Source organism: Myotis myotis, unplaced genomic scaffold (assembly GCF_014108235.1).
Source record: "Myotis myotis isolate mMyoMyo1 unplaced genomic scaffold, mMyoMyo1.p scaffold_m19_p_14, whole genome shotgun sequence".
Classification (NCBI taxonomy): Eukaryota; Metazoa; Chordata; class Mammalia; order Chiroptera; family Vespertilionidae; genus Myotis; species Myotis myotis.
In genome coordinates, this window is record NW_023416318.1 from 31,023,364 (window position 1) to 31,045,993 (window position 22,630).

Consider the following 22,630-nt stretch of genomic DNA (forward strand, 5'->3'; position numbering starts at 1 on the left):
TAACGAGCTCCTTAACGAGCTCGGTCTCAGAACGAATTAAACTCGTAAGTCAAGGCCCCACTGTATTTGAATCTCACAGTATCTCTCTGAGAGTGGTGATATCCCCATTGTACAGATGAAGAAATTGAGATTTAGCAAAGTATGTTGCCTGCTCAAGATCTTAAATCTAGTGAGCAGTGGAGACAGAGTTTGAGCCCAAGAGCCCTTAACCTCTATGCTGGGTTCTCAGCTCTATGGTAGGTGTCATGAGAAACACAAGAGTAGGTTCCTTAATAATTTTTTCTTTGAACACAACACACACTACCAGCTGAAACACTCAAACAAATTTAATCAGGAATTTCCCTCTGGCTCCAAACTTCCTGTTCGCTCTGAACCTATGATGTCAGTGGGAGTCAGAATTCTTCTTCTGAACTGGTCAGCAATGACGTGGCTTCCTTAGAGGAATGTAAACTTGTCATTCAACCCAACCTCTTCAGTCTCTACTCTCTCCTTCTCCCCTCCCCTTTATCACATCACAATGACTTCACCCCACCCTATCGTGGCCAGGTGACACCACAAAAACAGTTTGGGGTAAAGGTCTCGTGGACCTACAAAAAAGTGACTATTCCTGAAAGACCCATGATAATCTTTAGCATTCCTTTATCAGGAGGACAAGTCCCTCAATTATACAACATGGTAGAGAGAGAATGACTCTCATTACCCAAATGCACATCTCTATTTTTTTAAAATATGTTTTTATTGACTTGAGAAAGAGAGAAGGAAGAGAGAGATAGAAACATCAATGAGAGAGAAATATTGATTGGCTGCCTCCTGTATGCCCCCTCCTGAGCACATGCCCTGACTCAGAATCAAACCAGTAACCTCTCTGTGCCTGGGTCGACGCTCAACCACAGAGCCACACTGGCCAGGCAAAATGCACATCTCTAAGATCAGCTTGTTTGCTGAAGCAGGTCACGTAGGGACCAGGTGGTGGAGTGCTCATGAAGATGGACATTTACAAAGGAAGCCCAACAGAGAGGCTGAGGCAGACCTTGCAGCTTTCCAATGCAAGCACATCTGCCAGCTGTCCCAGCCTGTTCATTACTGCGATGTGCATTGATCAGTACTTACTTATGCCATCCCAAGGTCCCAGGGGTCATAGTATTGGCATACTGCTAGGGAGAGCCTCCCTTTTCTGGGATCTGGGCCCTGCCCTAGATGGCCCTTCACCTGCAAGAGGGACACAACCTCACATGTCCACCACCCTGCTCCCATGAGATAGGGGCATTGCTTCACTGTCACCATTGCTAGTGTGTCTATACTTTCCTCCAGCCTTGCTGGGCCCCAAACAACTTCCTGAGGCACTTCTATGTCCATCAGCTTATTTAAATCTTTCAATGTATGCCCAAACTGCAGGCCTGGCCATCTTATGTTATATAATATCTATTATCAGCTCCATCTTACAGCTGAGGAAACTGTGGCTCAGAGAGATTAAGTAATTTGCCCATTAGTCAGTGGCAATGCGGTGCTTTGATCCTGGGTCCTCTGTATTAGTTTGCTGCCACAACAAAGCACCACAGACTGGATGACTTAAACGATAAAAATTTATTTTCTCACAGTTTTGGAGGCTAGAAGTTCCAGATCATGGTGCTGGCAAGACTGGTTTCTTCTGAGGCTTCTCAAACATGGTTTATAGAGGGGTCTTCCCCTAGTGTCTTTACAAGTTCTCCCTTCACACATCTCTGAGTCCTAATCTCCTCTTCTTATAAAGACACCAGCCATATTAGAGTAGGGCCCATCCATATGATCTTATTTTTACCGTTTACCTCTTTAAAGGCCCTATCTTCTAATACAGTTAGATTCTAAGCTATTGGGGAATAGGAATTCAAAACATGAATTTGGAGAGGACACAATTCAGCCATAACATCCGCTGACTCCATAACCCTATGCTTCCCATTCATCCAACCAACAACCGTTAGGGAGACTCCTAGGTACCAAAGACTGTACTTGGCATTTAGGCAAATGCTTTCTCATGAAATTCTCAAAACATGAGAAACCTCCCTTCCAGGGAGGTTCGTGTTTTAATTCCCATGGTACAACGAGGAAACTACATTTCAAACAGTGTAAGTCTTCTGCCCAAAAAAGACACGACAAAGATGAGGCAGGCCCGGGATTCCACCCCAGTTCTCTGACTCCAAACTCAGCGCTGTCTCCAGCATACAACGTTGCTTCCCACGCGAAACTGCAGCTGGCAGCAACGGGACACGGTGACCTGACAGTGGCAGCACTGGGGTGGGATTGGGCAGGCTCTCCTTTTTTGGAAAGAGCCTAAATCCCATGGATAACAGTGGGATCTACCATGCAGGGTTGTTGTGATGATTAAATGAATCACAGAGTGCCATAGCAATAGTAGCAACAACAACATCAATAACAAGACACTTATTTAGCCTTTGTTACAAGCCAGACACAATTCTGAGCACTTTGTGATTCATTTAATCATCACAACAACCCTATATGATAGATTCCGCTATTTTTGTTGTTGTTATTATTATTACTGACTTCTGGATAGAGGGTAGCTTGACTACCCACAACTATTTTGCTCTTCTTCCCAAAATTATACACAAAGGCTTAAATACCCAAAGAGGAGGAGGAAAAAAAGAAGAAACAGTAGCACATAAATCTGGAAGCGGGAAAGCAAAGGGATGAGTGGTAAAGGACTCGGTAGACCCCAAAAGAGCTGAATCCTAAATCAGCAATGGGGCAAGTCAAGAACAATCAAATTTATGCTGCAGAACCTCCCACCTTATGCCCCCCCAAAGCTCAGGAATGTGCAGTAACAGTTATCTCTGGGAGTAAGGGTGATGTGGAGAGAGACAAAATAAAGATATCTGGCTGAAAAGCAATTATAAACTAGATATTCTTCTTTACTTTGCACAGGTCCTTCCCTGTCCCCAGGGGTTTATTTTCTAGAGAAAAGAAACAGAGGGTCTCCAGGCTCAGGGTGGAACAGGGAGAGAGGACAGGCACCAGGGAAAGAACTGAAAAGAAGCACATTACACGGACACATGTATTCTAGGGGCTGGACACTCCAACTCTCTTCCCTCATTTGGCTCCTACGGTATTGGCTGCCATGCGCTCTCTCTCCAGGCAGGACTCCAAAGTGTCTTCCCAGGGTAATCTGAGCGCTCTCAGAGGAAAGGTACCAAAAGATTGATTCTCAAGGTTCCCCAACTAAGTGGTCAGCAAGATTTGTCTGCTATGAACCCCAATTTAACTAGTCCAATATCTGAAAAAAGGCATCACCCCAATTTCTCCTCCTCCCCTGCTTTGTAGCATTAGATTAATTGAAAATCTATTGAAAGATGATGAGACTCTAAATATTAGATCTTCCACCTATTAACACAGGATTTAACTGGAGACCTCATCATGTCAGGAAACGCCCTCTGTGCCAATGCTAGGAGATGATCCCAGGGATAGGGGTAGGCAGACCCTTTGCCCCCTCTGACTAGCAGGAAGACAAGACTACAGTTTACACCACAACTTCACATGCATTTCCCAGGGAGGCCCAGCTTGGAGAGTGCAGCTACAGACCTCAGTACGTCTCCAACTTCTCCAAGGGAAACCCTGTCTAAGCCCCTTCTTTTGGGCTTTGTCCCCCACACCTGGAGAGGACAAGCCATTTAAGATTCAGGCTTATTAGGTGCTCTGAGGTTTCACTAAATCTTCATGCCTCTTCTTCTTTTTATTTTTATTTTTTTATTGATTTCAGAGAGGAAGGGAGAGGAAGAAAGAGATAGAAACATCAATGATAGGAGAGAATCATAGATTGGTTGCCTCCTGCACGCCCCCTACTGAGGATGGAGCCCATGACCTGGCATGTACCCTTGACCAGAATCAAATCCGGGACCCTTCAGTCCGCAGCAGCCGTGGGCAAACTATGGCCCGTGGGCCGGATCCGGCCCGTTTGAAATGAATAAAACTAAAAAAAATAAAAGACCGTACCCTTTTATGTAATGATGTTTACTTTGAATTTATATTAGTTCACACAAACACTCCATCCATGCTTTTGTTCCGGCCCTCCGGTCCAGTTTAAGAACCCATTGTGGCCCTCGAGTCAAAAAGTTTGCCCACCCCTGGTCCACAGGCTGATCTCTAGCCAAATCAGCTAGGGCTGCACTCCATTCTTATTTGAATTTTCATAAACATCATCATAAACAAAGAAAGCCTTTTCTAAGCACCTCTTGAGTACAGAGTGATCTAGCCTGGGCCAAAGCAGAAACATCCTGTCTCCTCTTGTCTCCCCGCTGCTCACCTAGTTCTGGCTTCAAGCACACACAGGCTCCTGGGGCAGGCTGACTCCTGTGGAGTGGTGATGAGGGCTCATTAAAGACCGAACGTTTTGGAGAACTTAAAGAGCAGGAGAGCTTTAGAACTTAAGACTTCCTCCTCTGCTGGATAAAGACCAACTTTTAGTGCTCCAAGTGACAAATGTTAATCATTAATAATACTTTACATAAATAAAGTACCTTGTCATTTCCCACATGTTTTCATACCCTTCACCTCTACCTCTACAGTCAGACCTCCAGCCACCACTCTCGACTCCCACATGAAGGAGGCAAGGCAGGCGTTATCGGAAAGGCTCCGATGGAAGGAGGTTCAGGATCTTGCTCCACAAGATTTCTTGAATTTTCTAGACACTATTCAACTGTTTTACCCTGGGGACCTACAAGTTTGGTGGAGGGAAAATGGACTTTATACCTTTCTTTGCTGCTTAGATTTTTATTTTTCCTATGACTACTATATATATATATATATATATATATTTAAAGGAGTTGTAATTTTATAAGAAGGAAGGAAGGAATACATCCTCCCCCCACCCCCCCACCCCCAACTCCAGGATTCCCCTTTGAAGCCAGGGCTGGATAAAAGATCTCCAATGTTCTTTCATCTTAATAAAAATCAATTCATGATATAATAACATTAGCTAACCTTTATTGAGGACTTACAGTGTGGCAGGCACTATTCAAAATTATCTAGACCTATCAATTCACTAAGCCCCTACAACCTCATGAGATAGGGACAACAATTGTTCCTACTTTACAGATGAGGACACTGAGGTGTAAAATAAAATGTTAAGACACTGGGCCAGGGTGGCAGAGGCCATGTTCTTCACCACCCTCTGTTGCAGTGCTCCCGGCTTCCGGGTAGGAAAGAAGGAGATGCATTCCTGTAGCCAAGCCTCATTCTCCTCCCAGGGCCCAGGCAGGTCACACCATACCCTTATCTATGCCGCATGGACAGAGGAGTGCTCTCAGGGAGTCAGCCACTGCTACTGAGCAGCTCAGAGAAGAACGCACAAGCACGGAGCATGCTGGAGAGGAGGAGAAAGTTCCCTGAACCAACTTTGGAAAGAAGGCCCACCCTTCAAAACCTCCACCTCTCGGTGAGCTAATGCCTCCCTCCACAGAGGCATCCAAGGAATGCTGGGAAAGGACATGGAGACAGTGTTCTCTGGCTGCCTGGCATGGGGAGCCTGACACAGAGAGGGGCCAGAGGAAAGGGGGCCGTGCCTGTCAGCGTGGGCCCTCCTGCATGTGTGAGCCTCTGGCCAGAGAAGTGTCATCTCTTAGTTCTTGAAAACTGGCCAATTAGTCGCTAATTACTTTGTGTGTAAATTTCAGCAGGAAGGCTGGAAAATTCAATATCAACTTCAGCACTGAGGTTCTCCACCAATAACTGGCTCTGCCAATCTTCCAAATAAAGCCCCATAGCACACAAAATGTGGACTCTACCTGAGCTTCAGGACAGCCAATAGGACACACACTGCCTCTCCAGTCAGCTGCAGACTAACTACCCTGAATAGCTTTCTGCTGACAGCGTAAAGCAAAGCATCATGGGAAATAGAGATCACATGATCCTCATTAATTAATGAAAGGAAAGATATGAAGAAGTGGAGACCTTTTAGGGTCAAGGGAAAAAACTGTGTGTTGTATGTTAGGAATGCTTCCAACACAGACTTTCAAGAAGTACACACCTATGATGTAGCAACCCACTGGAGTGGAAAGCTCTGGAGCTGGAGATGAGAAGAATAAGTATTTAGTGAACACCTGCTACAAGCAGGGTATTGTCCTAGGCCTGCTAGGTGAGCACTCAAGTGTGGAGTTCTCAGTCACAGAAGGGCATTTCATGTAAAAATATAAGGTCAGCAAAGGGCACCTGCAAGATGCCTGATACAGGGAGATGTTATGTCACTCAGGTCGGTATGATTCCCATGACAGGCTGGGTCATCAGGAAAGGCTTCACAGAGCAGGAGCATTTGACATAACCCTGAAGGCATAATGGCATTTTTTTTAGACCTGCAGTCCCTAAATCACCTGAGGAATGCTTTAAAAAACAGAGTCATGTCCTGGCTGGTCTGCCTCAGTTGGTTGAATGCTATCCCGTGCACTGAAGGTCATGGGTTCAATTCCCAGTCAGGGCACATGCTCTGGTTTCAGGTTCAATCTCCATGCAGAAGGCAACCAGTAGATGTTTCTTTCTCTCTCTCTCTCTCTCTCTCTCTCTCTCTCTCTCTCTCTCTCTCTCTCTCTCTCTCCCTCCCTCTCTCTAAAATCAATAAAAATTTATTTTTTAAAAAAATAGAGTCCTGAACCCCAGACCGGACCTACTGAGTCAAAAGTTCTAGGAATGTTACCCTGGAATCACTATTCTTTTTAAAAGGTTATTATTATTATGGTAAATTTAAAACATGCACAAAAGTAGAATAGTGAGCCCACATGTATCATCACCCTATGTTAGCAATCATCAATTCTTTCTCTATTCCCCCTCCCTCAGTATTAGGGACTCTACATGTTTTTAATTGATTTTAGAGACAGGGAGGGAGAAAGGGAAGGAGAGAGGGAGAGAGAGATATCTGTTGGTTGCCTTCTGCATGCTCCTTGACCAGGGATTGAACCCTCAGCCTGGCATGTGACTTGACTGGGAATGGAACCCGCCACCTTCTCGTGCATGGGATGACATGACACTCCAACCAACTGAGCCACACCTTCCAGGGTGGAATCTACATATTTTTTTAAACTGGGAACTCTGAGGCAGCCAGACCACGAAAGTTAATTGGGAACTACTCACTGATCAAGACACAGATTAGGAGCAAGGGAAAATCCAAGGACAGTAGGGACACAAAGGCTCATAAAAGTAAAAGAGAATGGTAGTTGGGGGAGAATGGCAAATAATCTGGAGTACCTAGATGGTGGGGTGCACGGTTAGGGGAAGTAGTGAAAGGATTGTTGTGGACCACCAGAGCCTTGTTAACACATATTGTGTCTTTGTTAGAAACACAAAGAGGCATCTCCTCTGGGTAGAAAATACACCCTTTTCTGGGGCAGAAGCCAGCCACACAGCAGAGAGCCCCACCTCCCACTCAATGCCTGTGCTCGTCCTGCCTGTGTCCAAACCACAGAGCTGTGCACAGCAGCCCCAGGGTCGGGTGGGAGGGAGTCCAAAGCCAGTGAAGGGGTCAGTGCTTTATCTTATAAGGGTTGCAGGATGCAAGGAAGGGAACATGGGACAATCAGCCTGCGCTTTGAAAGACTACTGGGCAACAACAGAGGGGAGAGGGATAGATAGACGGGCAGAAAACCAAGAAGCAGTGAGTCAAGTCTATAAACGATTGCAAACTAGCCAGGGAAGAAGGAAGAAGGCCTTGAAGGTCAAGTCTTGAGAGAGACATTTGAGAGAAAGATCTTGTTTAGGGCTCTAAGACAACTGGGGTTTGGATATCGTGATACGGGAGTCACGGGCACATAGGAGTCCTTTGAAGGCATGCAAATGTTGAAATTGCTCGAGGAGAGTATTTAGGGTAAGAATAAAGCAAGATGAAGGCCCTAGGGAAAACCAGAATTTATCGAATAGGGGTTGGAGGGAAGAAGGAACCAGGACAGGTGGTAATAGAGATCAAGGAGAACCAGTCAGAGAGGTGGGAAGGAGATGGGAGAGGGAGAAAGTATGGTTCGTAGAAGACAATAGAGCAAAAGTGTTCACAGGGGTGGTGAGAGGGACACATTCCTTTAGGAACATGGAAAGGAGGAGAAAAGTAGAAATGTAAGGGAAAGTCAAGTCCTGGAATGACAAGCTGGAGTTTGGACTTGGACTTGGAAAGGCAGGAGATACAGCATTAGCTTGTTGATCAGTCAGTCAGTTAGACTTCCTAAGCCTGTCACTTACCAACTGTGGCCCTGGACAAATTATTTAAGGTGAGCCTCTGAATCCCTGCTGGTCAGCTACGGATGATTCCGCCCACTCTAACAGGGCTGGCTTGGGGATGACATCTCAAAGAATGACCATTCTTCTTCATGTCATGCCACCTAACAGTGCACCGCCTTGTAGTATGGGTGATCATTCCACCTGTCTAACTCCTGGTATCTCCAACTAGCTTGTAACCTGCTTTGGGGGCAGAAATTAGGGTTTTAAACTAATTGAAGTCAAGGAAATTGTGTAAAATAAAAAGATTTAGGGGTAAAAATAAAAAAGAAATGGCCCTTAGGAGTTTGCAACTTAGTGGAAAAATCCACATGGATGCCTCACCCCAGCACAAGGGGAACAGTGGTAGGTGCAGCCACAAAAGCCTCAAATTGCAAATAAAAGTGTGTGTGTGGTGGTGGTGGTGGTGGGGGGGGGGGGTTAGTGGGGGGGGTGGGCGGGGAGGCTCACTCCGGCTGGGCGACCAGGCCTTGTGCAGGCAGGCAGTAGTGCAGGAGGCATCCACGCTGGATAGAGAGGGTAGAGAGGAGGGCCATATGCACAGGGAAGTTGGGAAATGGCAGATAAGTTTGAGGAAAGCTAAGAACCTTGGTGGGTTTAAAAAAGGGTATTGTGGGAAGTGAGAAAGAAAGGTGTATTGAGCTGTAGCAGACAAAAGCTAAGGTGACCTCCGATGGCTCACACTCTGGCATAATTCCATAAGCCCCCTCTTGAGTTTGGTGGAAACCGTGGCTTACCTCTAACCAAAACAATGTGGAAAAGGTGATGGGACATCGCCATCTTGGTTGTTCACTATTACAGGGCAGAGGCAAAGGGGTTTTGCAGATATTATTATGGTTCCTAATCATTTGACTTTGAGTTAAATGAGAAGATTATCCTGATAGGCCCAATCTACTCATCAAGCGATTCCTTTTATTTTTCTTTAAGTCCTCACTCAAGGATATTTTTCCATTGATTTCTAGACTGGAAGTTTGTCACACATCACTAGGAAACAAGTAATGACCTCGCAACGTGGAGGGCCATGAACAGCAGGCTAGACAGTATGGGCTTTATTATGCAATGCATTGGGAACCACTGAATATTTCTGAGCAGAGACTCACCCTTGAGGAAGCTGCGAGATATCAGCAGGAAGCGAAGCCTGCGGTAGAAGTTGGTCAGGAGCCCTTTACGAACATTTTAGTCAGGGCATGGCTCCCAGGACTGGGAGTTTTACTGACCAGTAAAGATCTTGTGAGGGACTAAGTTCTGGGATGAACCAAGCCAGCGAATCTACCCCATTAACATAAAATACAAAAGAGGGGGAGAAAGCAAAAACCAAGAAATTGACAGTCACTGAAAAAATTTTAAGGAACTTTAGCGTCCTTGTTGCTAATTATAAATATTTACTCCTCCCAGAATTCCTGACCTCACAGAAGAGCCTGCGTAAACAGTCCTGCTGCCTTACTGGAAAGTGTGTGTGTGTGTGTGTGTGTGTGTGTGTGTGTGTGTGTGTGTGTGTTATGTTTTCTTGGGCTGGGGACAGGGCAGTAATAAGGGACTAGAGGATCTGCAAAGAGTCACTTCCTGTTGGATATTGTCTAGTTCCCTTCCCCTGCTCGGCCGGGATCATAAACCCTGGACCCCCAAGCAACTCCTCCTTCTCTGATTCTATCTGCTGGAGACAACTAAGCCAAACAAACTCAGGAAGCGACAAGAGGTTGGGAAGGGGAGGAAGTTCATGGCACAGAAGGAAAAAGTAAAGAGAATGCCCTGATGTTGAAGGAAGAGGGTGGGGAGAGAAAGAAATGAAGGTCACCCCAAGGTCGTTGGGCGCCAGGCCTTTAAAATGTCGTTCTTGGGCTTTCAATCAAAACTGGCACAAGCAGGGTGTCTCCTGGGGCTATTCAAATATTAACATTCACAGTGATAAACAGCCGCCCTCCTCCCCCGCCCCCCAAGTCCTCTGTAAGCAAATTAAAACAACTGATCTCAAGCAGGTCACTAAGAGACCAGTTGGGCAAGAGCCAAGTCAGCTCCAGTGTCTGGAGAACGCTTTACTTTTTCACTTTTAGGAAAGAGAGGAGGAAAGAAGAGCTACCTGTAGATGACTCCATGCTGGTGGAGGAACATGAGGGCTGACGTAACCTCTGCAGCATAGAACCGGGAGCGAGGCTCGTCGAATTTTCGGGAGCGCTGAATCTGGAACATGAGGTCTCCACCATTGACATACTCCATGACGAAAAAGAGGCGGTCCTGAAAGGAAGGAGAAAATGTCATTTGGCTGGTTCCACTGCCGCTGCCCACACAGGCCGGCATACTGGGCGCCTTCAAGACACTGGGTGCTGAATTAGAAAAAGGGGGAGCTCTCTGAATGGGGGGCAGGGCAGAAGAGAGGGGCAGTAGGATTTTACATGGGGCAAGGCCGGGAGAGAAGGGGGAGGTGTGTGTATGTGTGTGGGAGGAGGGCGGGGGGTGAGGACACGAACAAATGCCTGGATGTGGGAATGCTTAGTGACAGGTAAACTGAGCAGGTCAGCTGGGGTGGAAGGTTCATGGAGCAAAGGGGAAATGGTGATGTTTGAGACGTCAGAGCAGCAGAGTACCTTCTTAACATAGAGACTGAGTCCTAAATGAAGCCGCCAGGAGAATGTCAGCATATTGTTTCCAGTCAAAATTCATAGACTCACTTCCAGTAAGACAGAGCAAAACTCACAATGATACTTCATGAGAGATAGCGCATCTACTTGATTATTGGCATCTCTTTGAAATTAAGTTCGTTGTTAAGAATTGTTACAAATTCAGACGACCTTCTCCTGCTCCACATTCTCCAGAATTTTCCAGGCTTTACTGCTATGCACAAAGGGCTCAATGTCTAGCTTCTCTTCCACTTGCCCTGCCCTTCCCCTTCAAGACCTGCTTTCTCCCCAGAGTACAATTTTGTACTCTGAAGTACAGAGGCTGCCTTGCCGACCATTCATTCAATCATCCATTCCCCATGCAAATCCTCATGTCAAAAACCGAATGCCCAGGACAACCCCAGCCCCATGAAACCAGACTGTCGAGGGGAGGACTCAGGCATCAGTAGTTTGTAAAGCTCCCCACGTGATTCCAATGAGCATCCAGGGCTGAGAACCACTGGCTCCTCCATCTGGCCTCTGCCAAGGTGTTCTGCATCTGTGAGGTATATGGATTCTAAGTCATTGGAGTTTTCCTTTTCAAGGATCCCCAAGAACAAGGATTCTTAAACTTGTGCATCAGCATCAAACAGAGGTGTGTTAGAACATGGATTCCTGGTTCTACTCCTGACTCAGAAGATCGGGGATGGAGCCTGGGAACCTGCATCGCCTCGTTCCCAGTTGATGATGTTGATGCTGCCGGTCCAGGGACCCCAGTTTTGAGAACCACTGCCCCGAAGCACTTGCGCTAGCCCCTCACATGGCAAGCACAGCCCTGATGTCGCTGAACCACGCCATCATGAACAGCCACTGCAACGCCATTCCAGGGTCGCCAACTTGGACTCGGGCTGTAGGGACCATGAACTATTTCCTCGGCTGTGTTCGAAAGAATCCAAATATTTAAAGAGGAAAAGCCTGCCCTCCCTGCACCCTGCCTTGCTGCCTTTTTTCTCCCAACACTGGGACACACAGCGTTTAAGAAAAGGGGCTGTGAGGGAGGAAGAGCTCCCACCCCAATTTCATCACTGACTGGTAGAGTGACCGCAGGCTAATGACTTCATCCCTCTGTGCTCAGTGTTCTCCTCTGTAAAAATGAGGAGGGTAATAGGACCTGCCTTACAGGCTTCTTATGAGGATTAAATTATAGGTTAAAATGCCTGGCTCATAATTGGTGCTCCACGAAGATTGTCGAGTGCTGTTGTTTCTGAAGGTATTACAGCTGTTATTATTATCATTATTAAGTCTTCATTTTTCCTGTCCTTTCACCAGCGTTTCTCCCTGATCACTGTCTCTTCCAACAAACACTTGTTCCCTTGGCTTTAAGACTGTTTCCCCCTGTATTTCTGGCAGGGATTTTTTCTGCTTCCTCTTAAGCTTCTCCTCTCCCAGCATTAGGTATTGGATTCCCACAGGACTGGGTTCTAGACCCTCCCCTTTGCTCACTCTGTACTCACTATGTGATGTCATCCACACTCACAGTGTCCAATGCACCTTGACTTAGAGAGAACTCACAAAGGTCTGCCTCCATCCTAGACCTCTCCTCCAAGCTGCAGACCCATTTAACCAACTGCATTTCTGCTACTCCCTCTAGGTGCCTCAAAGGCACTCAAACCCAACACGTTCCAAACCGACTTCATAATCTTCCTCCAGCAAAATGGTCCTCATCCAGGGTGCCTGTCTCAGGGCAGGTCATCACCACTCAGCCAGTTGTGAAAGTCAGAAACCAGAAATTCATTCTTAATACCTCCCTTTCCCTCATCTCTCACATCCATCACCAAGCCCTGTTGCATTTACCTATTGTATCTTTGTACTTATTGCTTTGAACTTGTCATATTTGTCTACTTCCGCCCATCTCCACCACCCTCATGGCCACCATTATGGCCCAAGTAATTATCATCCCTTGTCTAGATTTTTGCGAGTGCCTTTTTACTAATGCTCTCTACATTGCCCCCCCCCCCGCCGCAGCAAATGCTGATCACACTACAGACAGAGTATCCTGCTGAAATGAAATGCCAATTGTAAACCTTCACCCTTCCTCCTCTCATTCTTCTGATTAATTCTTTTAAAGAATTATATTGGGATGAATAGAAAGCTCCTTAATATGCTATGCATCCCATATGGTCTGATCCTACCTACCTCCTGAGTCATATCACTTCCAGCTGTCTCTTGTTCCCTCTGCCCCAGTAGCAAACTCCCTCCTGCCACAGGGCCTTTGCTCATACTGTTCCCTCTGCTTGGAATGATTCCCTCTCTCTCTTCACCTGGTCAATCTCTCCTCATCCTCCAGATTTAAGTGCAGTCATCTTTCCTTCTAGGAAGCTGTCCCTGATTTCTCCCCCTAATGTACACTATGTTCTTATTGCAGCATTAAGCACAGTGGAAGTTTTATTTGTTTAACTGATTTATGTATTTCTCCCCTGGTACTCTGTATTCTTAATGAAGGCAGGAACTGTGGGTTATTCTTTTTTTTTTTTAAGGCAATTAGCCTAACCCAAAAGAAAAACTGCCATAATTTCCTTTAAAAACAAGCATTGTGTGGGTAGAAGAATAAATAAAGTTAGAGAGCTAACTGTAAGAGAGAGCATGAACCAAAGGGTGTTCTGATATTTGTATCTGCAAGTTCTCACTGCTTATGAAGTTAAAGCCAAGGCAGCCACTGCAGTGAGCCTCCTGCCTGCAGAATCCAGAGACGGAGATGGTGCCCACTTGGACTTTCACCCCCATGGGGTCTGTCTGTGTCAGCACCCATGACTCAATTACAGCTCTGAACAGCACTTTTGTTTTGTGGGCAGATTTCCTCACTTCCCGTGAGTTGCTCAGTTCCTTCAGGACACATCTTATTCTTCCTCCATCATCACTGGCTCTGAACTCCGTACCTAGAGAGGCACTCGATAAAATCTGCTCACTCCTTATGAGCCTCAGGAGGTGCAGATCCTTACTGACTCTCCTGCAACTAGAACTAGCACAGGGGGGGCTCTTAGTATATCTTTGTAGAATGCATGAGTGATTGAATACTCACCATGGACAAGGCTCTAGAACAGGGGTCCTCAAACTATGGCCCACGGACCACATGCAAATACAAATATTGTATTTGTTCCCGTTTTGTTTTTTTACTTCAAAATAAGATATGTGCAGTGTGCATAGGAATTTGTTCATAGTTTTTTTTTAAACTATAGTCTGGCCCTCCAATGGTCTGAGGGACAGTGAACTGGCCCCCTGCTTAAAAAGTTTGAGGATCCCTGCTCTAGATCAAGCATGTCAAACTCCAAGGCTAACATGGGCCAAATAAATAAGGCATGTGGCCCGCAGGCCGCGAATTTGACATGTTTGCTCTAGATGCTGGAAATTCAACAGTAAACCAGAGTTGATTTCCCTGTGTTACTTCTCTTTGTAACCTCATTTTAAGCTATTTTAACTTGAGCCCATTTAAAAAATTTTAAATTAGAGAGGAAGGAATAGGGCAAGGGAGGAGGGAGGGAGGGAGAGAGAGAGAAACATCCATGTGAGAGTGAAACATTGATTGGTTGTCTCCTGCACATTCCTTCAATGCGGAATGAACCCACAAACTGGATATGTGTCCTAACTGGGAATAAAACCTGTGTCCTTTTGGTGTACGGGACAATTCTCCAACCAACTGAGCCACACTGGCCAGGGCTAACTTGAGCCCATTTCAAAATTTAGTTTTAAGCTGCAAGCCACGAAACATAATCAGCCCTTTCTACAGCGTCAGGAATTTTTTTTAAAGCAAGATAAGTTTTTCACTCCCCTTCCCTCCATTCGGTGAGTTGGCTGTTTCTGACCTCCACACCTAACACATCTGAGAAGCGTGTTTTGACACAGAGTGAGAACCTCAAGTCATTCTGGGAACTGCCTAATTACATAAACTGAAATCAAAAGAAAGCTGGCAAACCCAGCGGCTACTCATTAATCCCCTCTTGGCATCAGTAGAAAACAAAACAAAAGAAAACACCAGCTTCCTGGTAAAGTAAGCAAATATGTTTTCTGAGGTAATCAAAGATTTTAAAAGCCTGCTTCCACCTCCTCCTCCTCCCTTAATCTCACCTGAATGTCTAAAAGTTATGGTCTTGTGATACCAAGTAAAATAATGAAATTAGGAAAGAGATTATATGTCATCGCCATTTACGGTGAGAATAGTTAATAACGACCTACGAGCCGGAAGGGCAGCACCGTGGGTTAGAAGCTCCCATTGGGGTCCATTTTCCCAGAGTGCTAAGCTTTCCTGCCTTTGAAGGGAAACGTAGGCCCGCCCTGTTCATCTTTCAAGGTGTGATGGATAGCCAGCAGCTTCCTCTCAGCAGCACTGCATGTTCTGCCAGTCGGGTTTGTTTGGACACACGCTCTCCATCTCTCTTCGCTGTTTATATGTGCAAAGATTCTATCGCTTTTGAATCAATTTCACATGAGCGCCCAACAAAAGACCAGACCTGGAACAGTTCGCCTTTGACGTGCCAGTGACAGGATGCACCATCTCTGCAACGTGCCGTCTGAAGGTCCTCGCTCTACATCGCCGCTTCCCCTGCGTGCCTAAACATTTAACCTGTCAATACAAAGGGTCTTTCCTGGGGTAGGATCTTGGAGGACAGGGAAGATGACGTAAGCCATGGCTTTGGCTTCCAGGAGCTAGGAATTGAAGACAGGAAGGCACAGAGAGCAGAATGCTCTATCCTTAGGTGCTCAGCTCTCCTGCAGGTTGTACACTAGGTATGTGGGTGGTATCTTCTTAGCCCCAATAGAGAATAACTGTCTGTCTCACCACTTACGGAAGAAAACTCTTTCTATGTTTTATTTTTCATACTAAAGGGTGTCCCAAAATTCACGCAGGATTTGGATTTTGCGTGAGCATTAACAACAACAACAACAACAACAAATAAAAGCCTAATTTTACTTGGTTTATTGAATCAGATTCTAATATCTGTTGCCCTTTGATTTCAATCCCTTCAATTTGATAAGCATTACCAAGTACCAATTATGGCCCAGGAGCAGGGACAATGAAGACCAATGAAGACCATGGCTTTGCGTATGTGCCAGCAAAGCCGTGGAGGCCATTTACCCAATGTGCTATTCCATACATAACCCTATACTATATACTTTATGAATCAATGAAAAATTTAGAATTTTTAATTATAAACCTGTGTTTTCTATCGAAATTACTTCTTGCGTGAATTTTGGGACACCCTATACAACTGGCGTTGATGGGACTGGCCATTGCTGAAACAATTTGGTGAGACAAGTATGAATGAAGGGAAAGACCATACTTACATGAGTCTTGAACACTGGGAGGAGGAAGGAGGGAGGAGAGAAAGCTTGGCAAGTCTGAAGCATAGCCCTGCAGGGCAGCAGTGAGGAAAAGTGAACATTGCATGTGGGGATGAGCGGGGTTGGAGTGAGCCAGTGAGAAAACTGGCTCTCTAGGAAACAGGGCATAAACTCTGGAGACAGGCAGGAAGGCCATAGATTGGGCAGTGGGGTTGGGGGTAGGGAGGGGAGGTGGTTCTGAAAACACAGGCGGAAAGTAAAGAACTCTCGATATCATTTGAGTTGTAAAATGGCATCATGAAAGTTGATGTTGAGAAAAACTACTCTAGAAGCAGAGTTCAAGATGAACCAAGGGAAAGGTCCAAAGATTTTGAGAAACTTAACCAAATCCATTTTATTTCTCCACAAAGAAAGCGCAGCCATCATTACCATAAAGTAAAAACAGTTCATGGTGAGTGGGACTTTCTAGCTCTTAAGCCGACAGACATACCCTATGTGAGCGATCGATCGGCAGAGCCTTGTCTAATTGGGATCACAGATCTGTCAGCTACATAGTATAGAAAGGGGAGGTGCAGATAATAAAGAGGATCTTGGTTCTTACTGGGGATTTACCTGTCAATTAATAGAGAATGAGTGTCTCATCTAAGTAATAATAATTATTATGTAAATTTTCCTGTGCAGCAACAACGCTAAAAATTATCTAAATAAAAAATGCTGTTGTTGTTTTTAAAAAAGTCTTTTTCACACATTCTCAGCTTCTCTTCCAATAGGCCTTCTCCTCCTTTCACCTCCCAAGGCCTTACTCAAGTGTAATGACCTTGGTCTTTCCCCAAATTCAGATTTATTTCAACCAAATTCCTATAGCAATGGCCAATTACATGAACACTAATAGTGGTATGGAAAATAGAGAGTGGGTTTTCATATGGCTGTTTCTTATAACAGTCTCCTATAAGCCATAGAGGGTAGAGTCGCCCCTACTGTGGGTAAAAAGGGAGATGCCTGTTTTCTAGTGGGAAAGCTTTAACCTAATTAGAATTGGCCAAACAGTAAATATTCCACATGACAATCCCCAGGGTGGGAAGATACAACCTTCATTCATGTGCATCTGATATTTGTTTCCAATTGCTTAAAACTATGATTATTTAACTTACACAGGATGCCTAAGTTTAAAATGACCTAAAGCTGTACCAAACTGACTTGCCCAATAAAGCTCAAATGAACATTTTCTGCCTCTGGTTAGAGCTGCATTTAGCCCAGGGAACAACTTCAAGTTACTGTCAACCTGCCCCACACACTTTGATGTGTGCCTGAAAGCATCAAAGGGGAAAGGGAAGAGTTTTGGTTCAATACACAGAGAATTTCCCTTTTATTAGGGCCCTCAACATCTTATGAAGTTTCCATCACATGGCGTGACAGTCCATATGGTAGAGACCCCCAATAGGCTCACCAGAATGATCTCCTGCCATGAATAAGAGCAGCATATAAAGCCAAGTAAGAATAGTGACTTGTCCTTGGTTTCCTCTTTGAAAAGGAGAGAATCAAGAAGGTTTAGATGGGGAACATAGCCAATGAGAGTACAGTGGTACTTCTGGATCATCACTGTGTACATTGCATCATCATAGTATCAATTCTGGTACCTCAGCATCACCTCACAGTACCTGGCTTCCTTTGCTTACACCTATTGGCTGCTTTCCCCATCAAGTGCCACTCCTGAGGCATAGCATCTGCCTACTGTCCTCTGTCCCTGTTGACCTGGACTCCAGGAAAGCAGCAACGTGTCAGGAATCTTGCTTGTCCCTCACTCATCTGCGCAAATCACCAGCCTGGTTATCTTGCAAAGGTAGAGATAATTTAAAGAGAAAGAAAACATTGGTTGCTCACTAGAGCCCATTGTCACTAGTAGTCAGCTGTTTAAAGCCAAAGTTAAGGACCTATGAAGTGTTCCTTGTTTTTCTTTTTAATTGAATCTACTGGGGTGACACTGGTTGATAAAATGATACAGGTTTCAGCAATACAATTCTACAATACATTGTCTGTATATTGTATTGTGTGTTTACTACCCCAAGTCAAGACTCCTTCGATCGCTATTTATCCTCCCCTTACCTTCTTCTACATGCCCCCCACCCCCCATGTCCCGGGTGTTTTTAAGCATAGGAATATAAGCATTCTTGTTTCAATCCCATTTCCTCAACCAAGAAGAACCTGGTACTTAATCAAGGCTCTCTCCATGAACTCAGGCTGCTCTTCCCAATCCAGTGTGGGACTGTATCAAACTAGTTGTTTCCCAAGCATGTGCCTTCCAGTGTTCCCTGCAGGGGCTCAGGATGCCCTTTTCTTGTGTATCCCCATCTTGTCTGGGCTCAGTGCATGTGCTGCTCAAGAAATAACTTGAGTCTCTCTGGTTTCCAGCTCAGGTGTTAGAGGTGCATTCTACACAGGCCTGAAGCAGCCGAATAGCTACTGTTCTGATTCCAGAACCTCAGAGTCATCTTATTATCTGCTGTGCCTGAAGCAAAATCAGCAGCACCCACAGCGGCCACACTTGGGGTGTGGTTTCCAGGGGGCTCATGCACCTACTCCTGCAGGCCTGTGACAGGTCAACCCTTGAACCATGTTACTGCAGCTACTATTGATGCTGTGTTCTCTTTGCTTTTTGTTTCTTTGCCTGTTTGCTTATTTAGAAAGAAATCCTGCTAACCAATCAGAACATTAGAGTGTACCCACACTGATGTGAAAATGACCAGTCTCTTCAGTGGAAAGCAATCAAGGAAACCCTTTTCAATCTTGTGTACACACGACTGACTAATTAACTGCTCACTTTACAACCAGCTGCCAACATCACAATAGTTCTGTTCCTACCTTTTCTTTTTCCAAAGAATGTGCAAAGTTCTAGTGACAGCTTTAAAGATAAGCAAATACCAGGTAGCTGACCCTAAATAGAGAAGGTACATCAATATTTCCCTTCAATTGTGGGAAGAAAACATAACTGGTTTAGATGGAAGTATTTAGGGCAGGGGTCCTCAAACTATGGCCCGCGGGCCACATACGGCCCGCTGAAAACATTTATCCGGCCCGCCGGGTGTTTTTGCCGCCGCTGCCTGTTGCTTAGCAGCCGTCTATTTTTTTTTTAAACTATAGTCCGGTCCTCCAACGGTCTGAGGGACAGTGAACTGGCCCCCTGTTTAAAAAGTTTGAGGACCCCTGATCTAGGTTGATCACACCATGCAGAGAAGAAAGGAAAGCTGCCTCCTCATACCTTCATGGCTCAGGGTAGCTGTCAGAGCTGATCCTACACATGAGAAGCAATGACGTGGCAAGAGCTTCTGTTTAGCCTGCAGACCAGGTAGTACACCCATACTACGGTCTGTGCGGCAATTTTCTGGGTAGTCAATGGAACTTTTTTCCTCTACTTGGAATCCTGGAAGGATGACACCTCTCTTCTATTCCATTCACCAGGATCTATCTGGCTTATCCCTGTTAAGTTCAGCCAACACTGACTGTTTCCCTTCCTGACCAGCTACTAAGCTTTCTGTCTGCATCAGTTTGGGTTATCCCTTGGTTATCCTTACAAAGCTCTTTGGTAGAAGCAGGACACAGGCAGCAACTGTTCCTAGAGCTCCTGTTGGACTATTGGTCAGAGCACATGGTCAGTGTGGTGTCTGTTTCTGGGCACCATATTGACACTGACAAACTAGAGTTCATCCAGAGGAAGGCAACAGGAGGGTGAGGAGAAGCTGGGGCTTAAAAGGAGAAGCTGAAGGAAGTGGCAATGATCAGCCTCAATAAATCCACTCTTAAAGGACGCTGACAGTCCAAACTGAATGAGGGAATGAATCAAACAAACAAAGAAACAAACTGAAGAGGAGCTTTCTGAAGGATTGCCATGTTGGTAAATTCAATCTGTTACTGCAGAGGACCAGAGGACCCAACTAAGACCAACAGGTAGAAGATACAGTGAGGCCCCTCTGATTACACCCTTTGTCCAACATTGGATTCCACTGCCTTTTGCAGTAAATTCCTTCCAACTTGAGGATGTCAGCTTCAGCTGGATGACCACTTTGAAGGGCCGTTAACAGAAACCTGCTTTGTTCATGGAGAGGATGAACCAGATGAGCTGGTTGAGCCTAAGAATCCTTTGGGGGCATTTTAAAGCATACAGATTTCCAGGTCCCCCTATCAGAGCTTCTAACTCTGGGATGGGCCCTGGGAACGTTCACTTAGTCTTAAATTTCTCAGGTAGCTCCTAATGATCAGTGAGGTTTGGGAACTACTACACTAGGCAGCTGCTCAGGCTCCTTCTAACATTGAGATGTGGTGATTTCATTGCATTTTGTTCTACATCTTTTTGTGAAAATTCCACGTGTTGATAAAATCCAACTAGAGCGTAAATTCTTGGGCCAGTGGTTTCTAGACTTCCTCCATTCCAGCACTCTGACGGACAAAGCGCACTCTCATGAAAACCACGGCTTTCCACAACAGAAGGTATCTCCTGGAGTGACAGGGCCATGTCCCCTGCACCTGGCTGCATCCCTGCAATGCTTCACACCATACTGGGCTCATCCAAGCCATTCTGGTAGCGCCATAATAAAGCACCTACTGTGCAGCTGATATTGTGCTTACTGTGTTTTTGCAACTGTAGGGCCAAACAAGATTAAAACAAGGGCCTCAAGTCCCCACCCATGGCCAGAGAGCTGTGCTTTCACTACATAATTGTATTTCTTGTCTTTTTCATTCTATCAACCACACTTGGCTTGACTTTCAGTCCTATAGACATGTTGTTGGATTCATATGCATGGCTGCCCTGAGCCAAATGAACTACTCCATCGTGGCAAGAAAGCGTGGTTGACATCACCTCTGTGCTAAATCCCCTTTCATGTTCTGACTCCTTTAATAAAGCCAAAATGAAAATGTGCTAATCTGGGGGAAATTGGCAACTTGGAAATAATGCACTCACATATGGATACAACTCAATCCTGTGGACTCTGAACACTAGATCACATTGCTTTAAGTCTTAAGTGGCATGGCTGGTGGCTGCAGGCAGCTGAAGAGGATTTCCATACCACTGCACTAATACTTTCATTTGATGACAGATAGAGCGTGAAAGGAAATTTTTTGATTATTAAGTTCTTTGATCTCCATACCTCTGCCCAGGTTGACTCTGAATGCCGAGCAGTGTGGTGAGATAAACTTATACATATTTGGTGCAGTAGCACAGGGTCCTCTCTGAGGAACTGTTTACTCGCGATGGTGCTGTTGTAAGGAGGTGCGAGACTCCAGCCTGTGTTGTTTTATGAAAATCTATGAGCACAGACTCCAGTCAACACCCTGTGATCTGCATTAAGCAGGCCTAGGTGCTTGTAGAAGCAGAACAAAAACAGCCTGTGTTTAATCTGTCCACAAGCCTTTTGTTCTTAACAACCTGGAAAGGTGGTGATGTAGACAAAGCCAGAGGGAGTTTCAGGAGCACAACACCTCTTTGACACGGACAGAGGGCTGACAACTTGGAGAGGTGACGGCTTTCTCTAAAGGTAGAAATCCAGCATCTAAACCAGCGGTTCTCAACCTGTGGGTCGCGACCCCTTTGGCGGTCGAACAACCCTTTCACAGGGGTCGCCTAAGACCATCCTGCATATCAGATATTTACATCACAATTCATAACAGTAGCAACATTACAGTTATGAAGTAGCAACGAAAATAATTCTATGGTTGGGTCACAACATGAGGAACTGTATTTAAAGGGCCAGAAGGTTGAGAACCACTGAAACAGACTTGTTAATGACATGGATGAGAAGAAAGATTTGGGAGCTTGAGAACCTCAGCTGAAACAGTTCATGACTTGATTGTTCTCAGTCCCCGCTTGCAGTACTCTGTCATGAGTGTTTTTGAATGTGCTGACAGCTTTCTCCATACACATCCCTGCCTACATAGTCCACACTCAGGCACTATGCCCAGGCTGCCTGCATTCAAATCCTGGCTCAGCTACTTTCTGGCTGTGTGAACTTGGCCAAACGGAGGTGTTGGGTCCCCAGCTGTAAAAATTAGATTCAATGGTAGCTACTTCCTGGAGAATTTAAGTAGATTATCCTTAATTGTAGGTGTCTGGCCAAAAATCAAACACACAAACAAACAAGAAACTGCTCAGGAAAATATTAACTAAAGCCTCGTTTTGGTGGCTGCATATAGTGCAGGGCTGAACAAATGTCAAATCAGTCAGTTAGTGTGTATTTATAGGGGCTACAATCAAAAAGGCTACAATCTAGTTGGAGGAATGAGAAATTCCAATAAAAAAAGAGTTACCACCACAGCATGGTATTTATTATTTGTGGACTTGTGATGTAGAAATAATGAAGGAATGCTCCATGGAAACCTGGTCACGAAGGGGGGAAGGGCATAAAAATCAGTAAGGCTTGGGTATCCCAGGTGCAGGAAAACCACGAAAACATAAAGATAGGGATGCATTC

At 45.3% G+C, this 22,630-nt stretch overlaps 1 protein-coding gene across 2 annotated transcripts in view; it reads right to left on the reverse strand.

Moving 5' to 3' along the window:
- The window catches only part of PRKCE (protein kinase C epsilon), a 443,161-nt gene that overhangs the window by 65,025 nt on the left and 355,506 nt on the right, over positions 1-22,630 (reverse strand). For both annotated transcript variants that reach the window (XM_036334682.1, XM_036334683.1), the window contains one exon: positions 10,316-10,470. In XM_036334682.1, coding sequence (XP_036190575.1) covers positions 10,316-10,470 — 155 coding nt within the window. The remainder of the gene's footprint in view (positions 1-10,315; positions 10,471-22,630) is intronic.